Below are 7,032 nucleotides of genomic sequence, written 5' to 3'. Positions count from 1 at the left end.
CACGTACATATACATATATATATATTTAATTGTTCCTTCGCTGTTGAAACGGCCGGTGACATGCCGCTCCTTCCCCGGGCGCCCGCGCGGTAGCTGCGCGCCCCGCGGCGCAGAGCCCTTCTGGCGCGGCGCGGACCCCGGCTCCTACGCGGCGGTGCAGGTCCTTCGCCCCGGGCGCTGCCCGTCGGGGGGGCGATTTGCTCCGGATTAGCGGGCAGCATCCGCGGCCAGGCGAGCGGCGGGGCGCGGCCGCGTTTGGCGGCGGAATCTGCTGCCGGCGGCGCGCAGGGAGGGCGAGATCAAAGCATTCCTGCCGGGGCGGCGGCTCCCGGGGCTGCCGTTTGGTTGCCCTGCCCTAACCCGGCGAATAACCTTCCCGGGGAGAAAAGGGGGCGGCGGCGGGGGAAGCAGGAGGCGGGCGGCGGGGCCGCGGCACCTGCACCTGCGCGCTCGCCCTCCCCCGGGAGCGCAGAGCGGGCCCCGGCGCCGCTTCCAAGGCGGGTTCCCCCCCCGCCCCCCCGCCCCGGAGCCCCCCAGACCGCTGCTTTCCGCGGCAGCTTCCCCGGGACCCCGCTTTCCCCCCCCCCCCCCCCGCCGCGCAGGGCGCTGCGCCCGCCCGCTCCCGCGACGCCCTTCCCCGCCCGCCGGGGCCTCCCCACGGCCACGGCGCGGGCAGAAAGCGCGGAGGCTGCGCGGGGCCCGCGGGCCGGGGGCTGGTGGGGGCCGGGGGGGGGGGCGCGAGGGAGCGCAGAGGCCCGCAGAGCGGAGCGCAAGCAGAGGGAGAGGGAAGCTACACAAACAGGCTTTAAAATCGTGGCTGGATTTCACAGTTCCCTGCGGATAAAGCAAACAGGAGGCGAGCTGTTTTGTAATTTACTCCCGCGGCCCACGGAATCTTTCTCTGCAATTCGGTGTCGGTTTACAAGCGGAGGGGACTTCTGTTTCCTACCCTAGCAGGTCCTTTGTCACGCCCGTGCCTTTTAAGAGGGACCCCAAGGGGGAAAGTGAAATTCCTTGGGTATTTGCCTTTTAGTCATGCTTGTAAGTCAAACAGTAGCCAGGGTCTCTTTTGGGATGAATAATACCTGCCATGAGGGGATGCACTTTCCCCTCCCGCCTCTCCCCACCCCCCCGGCACTCGGAGGTGCTGCGGGTCGAACGCTCCCGCCCGGCCGCGGAGGGGCGCGGAGAGGCGCCCAGGGGTGCGCGGAGCGGCCCGTCCCGTCCCGTCGAGGCCGGGCGCGGAGGCGGCGCCGGCCGGGGAGCCGGAGCCGCTTCTCTCCAGCCGCGTATCCCGGAGAAAAAATAGTTTATTTTATTATTAATTGCTTTTCTCTTCCTTTCCCCCCCCCGTCCTCGCCGCGCCCTCGCGGCCCATCCTCCGATCATGCAAAACCCGTTTTTTGTTTTTTTTCCCTCATGCCAGGCCCCTCGCGGGGGCTGGCGCTTAGCTGGTCTGCGCGCTCACCGTGCGTGGGTGCGCGTGTTCATTATATACGCGAACATGATCGATATTTATCACGCACACACACCGCTCAGGGAAAGCGAAAAATATTACCCGCGGTCAGAGAATGGCTGCATATTCTACAAATCGTTAGTTTCCGATGGGCGCACTGTCGGCGAAATCGGCGCTCCTCGGCGCCCCTGTTTTTCCCCTGGGGATACCCTGCTTAGATCTGCCAGCTCTTGCTTTGTCCGATGCTGAAGGTGCCCGAGGCGTTTTGTAGCCGCTCCTGTCCCCTTGGGGACCCACCTCTACCTGTTGAAGCGGTGCGCTCCGAAACACCGCCCGCGCGACCGGGGCTCCGCGCCTTATAAATTCGTTTTTTCGGCATTCCCCGGTTTCCGAGCAGCAGCCTTAGTCAGGGAGCAGGAGCGCAAAATTACTCAACAGCTCAGTGCCCGGTGGGAAATACCACTAAGGGAAGGAAATGTTGAAAAGCAAACGAATATTGCGCCTCGCCTTAATTGTCAGTGGTGCAGGAAAACAGCACGATTCCGTTGTGCCTTCGCACTCGAAAAAACCCGATTACCCACAAACTCCGCTCGCCCGGAGGGGCGAAGAGCGCTGACGGCAGCGAGCGAAAACCGCGGCGCTGCTTTTACTATTTTAAGCCCGATTCTCCCCACGCCGCTCCCGGGAAAAGGGGAAACGACTCCCCTGCCAGCCCGGTTCCTTGTTCGCTACCGCCACGCGCGTGAAAACTGCCCCCACTTTATCTTTTTTTCCCCTTTTTTCCACTTTTTGACCTCAGATTGAAACCGACCCCCCCCCGCCCGCCTGCAGCGCGGGGCGCAGCCCGAGCGCGCCCGCCCCGCGCCCCGGCTGCGCCCGCCGCCCCCGCAGGCGCGCACCCACGCGCGGGCGGCACACGCGCGGGGTGGGGTGGGGCGGGGCGGGGCGGGGCGGCGGCGCGGACCAATGGGGGCGGCGGGCGCGGGGCGCGGGACCAATGGGCGGCGGCGGCCGGCGCTGATAACGAGGCGGGCGCGGGGCGGCGGGCGCTGTGCCGCGTCCGGGCGCCGCTGCGAGCCGGGCGGTGCCAGCCCCGACGGCGCCCGCACGGCAGGCGCTGCGCTGCTGCAGCCGGCCCGCACCCCGGTTGCCTAGCGCGGGTGAGTGCACCGGCACCGGCACCGGCACCGCGGGGCGAGGCGGGGGTGGGGGGCTCCGGCGCGGGGCTTTCCGCGGCGCGGTGGAGCGGCCGCGCTCTGCGGAGCCCCGGCGGCAGGCGGGAGGAGCGCGCAGGGACCTCGCGGGCCCGTCCGGAGCCGCCGGCCCCCGCCGCGGGGGAGGCGACAGCGCTGCGGCCGCAGCAGGTCGCCCCGGGCTGCTGCTTTCCCCTTTCCGCGCGGCGGACACGCGCCTGCCTGCGGCGGGCTCTGCGGGGAGGAGCGGGGCAGGCGGGCAGCCCCGCGGAGCGGGAGGGAGGGCGGGGTACGGCGGGAAGGGGCTGCCCGCGGGCCGGCTGCGCTTCCGACGGCGGCGGCCCGCGGCGGCCTGACGGCGAGGCGCCCGCGGGCCCCTCTCTTGCAGCGTCGGGGCTGAGGCGCCATGTCCGAGGGCCGCGACGCCGCCGAGTGGGAGATCGACGTGGAGAGCCTGGAGCTGGAGGCGGCCGCGGGGCCCGGCGCGGCCCCGCCGGCGGCGGCGGCGGCGGCAGCGGCGGCGGAGGAGGAGGAGGAAGAGGAGGAGGAGGAGGAAGAAGAGGCGGCGGCCGTCGGGGGCGGCGCGGCGGCGGCCGCCCCGCGGCGGGCGGCGCCGTCGGAGCCGCGGAAGCTGAGCCGCACGCCCAAGTGCGCGCGGTGCCGCAACCACGGCGTCGTGTCCTGCCTCAAGGGCCACAAGCGCTTCTGCCGCTGGCGCGACTGCCAGTGCGCCAACTGCCTGCTCGTGGTGGAGCGGCAGCGGGTCATGGCCGCCCAGGTGGCCCTCCGACGGCAGCAGGCCACCGAGGTGAGGCGGCGGGGCGGGCGGGCGGGCCGGGCGCGGGGCCGCCGAGGGCCGCCGGGCTGACGGCGCGGCCGCGCTTGCTGCCGGCAGGACAAGAAGGGGCTGTCGGGGAAGCCGTCGGGCGCCGAGCGCCGAGCCGTGTACCCCAGGCACGCGCGGACGCCCAGCCTGCTGGCCAAGAGCATCCTGGAAGGTAAGGCCGCGCCGTCGGGGCAGCGCCGCCGCCTTCCCACCCCCGCTCCGCGCACCCCGGGAAAGCGCCGCCGGCCGCCCCCGCGGACGCCTCCGCGCCCGGCTGCGGGCCGGCGCCTCCCCCCGACGGGCGCGGGGCCGCGGCAGCTCCGTGCTGTTAGTGGGGCGTGGGGTGCCGCAACAGCATCTCGACATGTGCCCTCTGCTTCTTTCCTTCCCCCCCCCCCCCCCCCGCGTTGTTTTTTTTCCCCGTTGGAACCGATGCGGCAGAACGGGGGCTGAGCGTCTGTTCTCGGGGGGGGGGGGGGGGGAATCAAAAACCAACCAAACAACCCGCCCCAACCCAAAACGAAAAAAGAAATCCGCAAAATGCTGGCAACTCTAAGCTGAAATTTGAGAGTTACTGTTACAAGTTGGTGTTCTTTTTACATGGCTACCCACCAGCAGTGTTTCACAGCACGGAAAAATTTATTCCGTTATTTTTATTTGGAAATTAATGTAATAAATCTAATTTCTTTTTTTTTTTAAAGCACAGCAGCCGTGTTTGTTGTCAGTAGTGAAATATAGTAAGATAGGCTTCTGGTTTTTTTTTTCCTGCTGAAAATGTTAAGTGTAGAAGACTGACATTTTAATTATCCGTAGTTTTGTGAAGGGACAGATTCTCACTCTCCTCTCTGCTCTGATTGTGCCCAAATTTATTTCTATGGCTGCTTTAGCTATTGTACAAGGTTGGAAATCGGAAAGTAAAGCATTACAACTTTCAAATCTAGTTTTCTTTTTCAAAAGAAAAAGCTCTTCTCTCTGCAAGTACAATTCTGTTTGAAATTTTGTCCTGTGAGAAACCTCTCTCTTTTTCTTTTAAAAAAGTTCACTCTTTTAAAAGTCTCTTCTGTATTCTTTCCTCTAATTTATCGTACCTTTCTCCTTCTTTTCTCCTAGTTCTCTTCAGAATTTTCTACCATCTCTAACAATGCGCACATAACGATTCATGTTTACAAAATAGAAAAGGCATCAGCTGTCGGTATAGATATCTTCCCTGGCAGTGGGGAAACCTGTGTGAGATGAATGGCAGTAAAAACAAGCAAAACCCTATTGTCCTTACTCGAGCACAAAGTTCCACTAATTTGATGGGATTACTTGTCCGGGTAGAGCAAACAGGATTGAACATTATCAGTTATATTAAATGAATTTAGTTAGACAGATCTCCTGGGTAAATGTACTGGATTTTTAGGTTGTACTTAAGTTTTCTTTTAGTTCAGAAGAAATGGAATATTTGAATACTTTTTTCATTTGTTAAAAATACGGAGTTATCTCCTTCAGCTGCATGATGCAATACCACTCATAAAACATAGCAGGGTTTTGCCTTTTTTTTTTCCCCCTCCATCTGCAGTTTTGGAATCGCTGTTTTCAGTGACTAAAAAATAATTCTGAAGGAGGCTGTGTGTGTCAGAGGAGCAGGGCTTGCTCCCGTGTTGGAGAGCTGGTGCTGAATGTGCCCGACCGTGCGGAGAGCTAAGCCTCTGCGGCACGCCGATGCCGGCGGGAGCTGGTGGCATCCAGGGTTTGCGGCGGGCGCTCAGTGCGGGGCAGGACAAGGACAGCCGTAAGGGTTTGCTTACCTGGCTTCGTTCCTAATGCTCCTTTGTTGTTTTAGGTTACCGTCCCATCCCTACAGACCCTTACCTGGGAGGGAGTTCCCCCCTGCCACCCCCTGTAAGTGACAGGATGAGAAAGAGACGGGCTTTTGCTGATAAAGAGTTGGAGAACATTATGCTAGAGAGAGAGTATAAAGAAAGAGAGATGATGGAAGCTACGCAAGCAGCTGCCCTTTTTCTTCCTAACCGCATGGTGCATGGACCTGAATACAGCTCGTATAAAACAGCCTTCAACCCTACTCACGTCGATGCTCCGAACAAGGAGTTTTGCAATTTTTTACCAACCTGCCTTGATCTAACCATGCAGTATTCAGGATCTGGTAACATGGAACTAATTTCTTCCAATGTCAGTGTAGCGACTACCTACAGGCAGTATCCCCTGTCTTCCAGGTTCTTAGTGTGGCCAAAATGTGGCCCCATTAGCGATGCTCTCCTCTACCAGCAATGTCTCTTAAATGCTACTACTGTCCAGACTCTCAAACCTGGGGCAGGGTGGGATGCCAAGGTCTCACAAAGTCAGGACTGTCCCAACACTGAGCAAGACATTGTGTCTCCAAAATTGGAAAATTCGCTTGTTCTGACCCACACTCAAGACATTCAGCAGTCATGTAATGAGCTTGCATGCCTTCCTCAGGAAGCTCGAGAGAGGTCAGCTTTCTCTCCTCCAAAAAGGACTTTCTCTCAGATTTCTGATAAGGATCCTCTGGCTCCTCAAGAACAGATCTTAAGCAAGATCAGCAAAGAAAGCACCAAGCCCCTTCCACCACTCAAATACAATCCATTCCAGTCCCTGTTCCAGCAAACATTTCCTGACAAATCTGGGGCAGACTTGCGAACAGCTTTTGTCAAAGAGACTTTTGAAGAGGCTTCTAAGAAATACAGGGAGTGCTCCATTAAGGAGAATCAAAAGTACAAATTTACAATAGACAAATATGCAAAAGACTTCTTTGGGGCCAAACAAGCCTCAACGAAACTTTCTACTAATGAGCCGTTGTCATTTTCAGTTGAATCCATCCTTAAACGACCTTCTTCTGCAGTTGCTAATGTATCTCAATAAATACCGTCAGTGTAAAGAGTTTGAATGCTTTGCTTTCTGCAAAATTGCTACTGCCTGCCTTTTTTTCTTAAAAGATCTGTAAAGAGGAATTTCTGATGTAAATGGTAATTTTTCCTTTTTCTTTAAATGATGTACATAAATATGCATGTTTTCTCCTCTGAAAGAAATAAATATTTAATTTTTTTAAATGAAACTGCGTGTACTGTGAAATGTTGTTCTTTAAGCAGCACTTCAAATCATACAATAAAATGAGATTACCTACAACCCTATACATTCTTTGCTATACCAGTAATATCTCCTGATCTCTGTTTTGGCTCTAGTCTCTCACAGACAAGTATGCCCTACTTGCAAAACATACATTTTGTTTTATGTGCTATTATCAACATACCTGTTAGCTACTGTGATAGCATAAGCAGTCATCTCTGCTTTGTACGTCCAATAGCTGAGAGAAGAGTAGAGAAAATTCGTGTATGTGAGTGTGAATTTGCTTTTTTTTTCTTTTTTTTTTTTAAGTTAACTTCAGTGAGGTTTCGATCAGGTTCCGCATGCCTTTCTTATTCTGAAGGGGGAGTGCGTGCAAGCATAAAAAAGTGGTTTACTGCACACCTCTCAATGACAGCTTCTGCCTCTGCAGCAGAAGTATTAGTAGACTGGGTCTGAGGAGGATGGTTCTG

The 7,032-nt window shown here is 57.9% G+C and overlaps 1 protein-coding gene across 1 annotated transcript; it reads left to right on the top strand.

The window, feature by feature from the left end:
* Positions 1-2,511: 2,511 nt before the first annotated feature.
* DMRT2 (doublesex and mab-3 related transcription factor 2) lies at positions 2,512-6,546 on the top strand. Its single transcript, XM_064501879.1, has 4 exons — positions 2,512-2,616; positions 3,038-3,457; positions 3,545-3,647; positions 5,301-6,546. The coding sequence occupies exons 2-4, from the start codon at positions 3,056-3,058 to the stop codon at positions 6,356-6,358; spliced, it is 1,563 nt and encodes a 520-aa protein (XP_064357949.1). The 5' UTR covers positions 2,512-2,616; positions 3,038-3,055; the 3' UTR covers positions 6,359-6,546.
* Positions 6,547-7,032: the final 486 nt, after the last annotated feature.

This window comes from Dromaius novaehollandiae, chromosome Z, assembly GCF_036370855.1.
Source record: "Dromaius novaehollandiae isolate bDroNov1 chromosome Z, bDroNov1.hap1, whole genome shotgun sequence".
Classification (NCBI taxonomy): domain Eukaryota; kingdom Metazoa; phylum Chordata; class Aves; order Casuariiformes; family Dromaiidae; genus Dromaius; species Dromaius novaehollandiae.
Note: the sequence above shows the minus strand (reverse complement) of the source record. Positions and strands in the feature narration are given on the sequence as shown.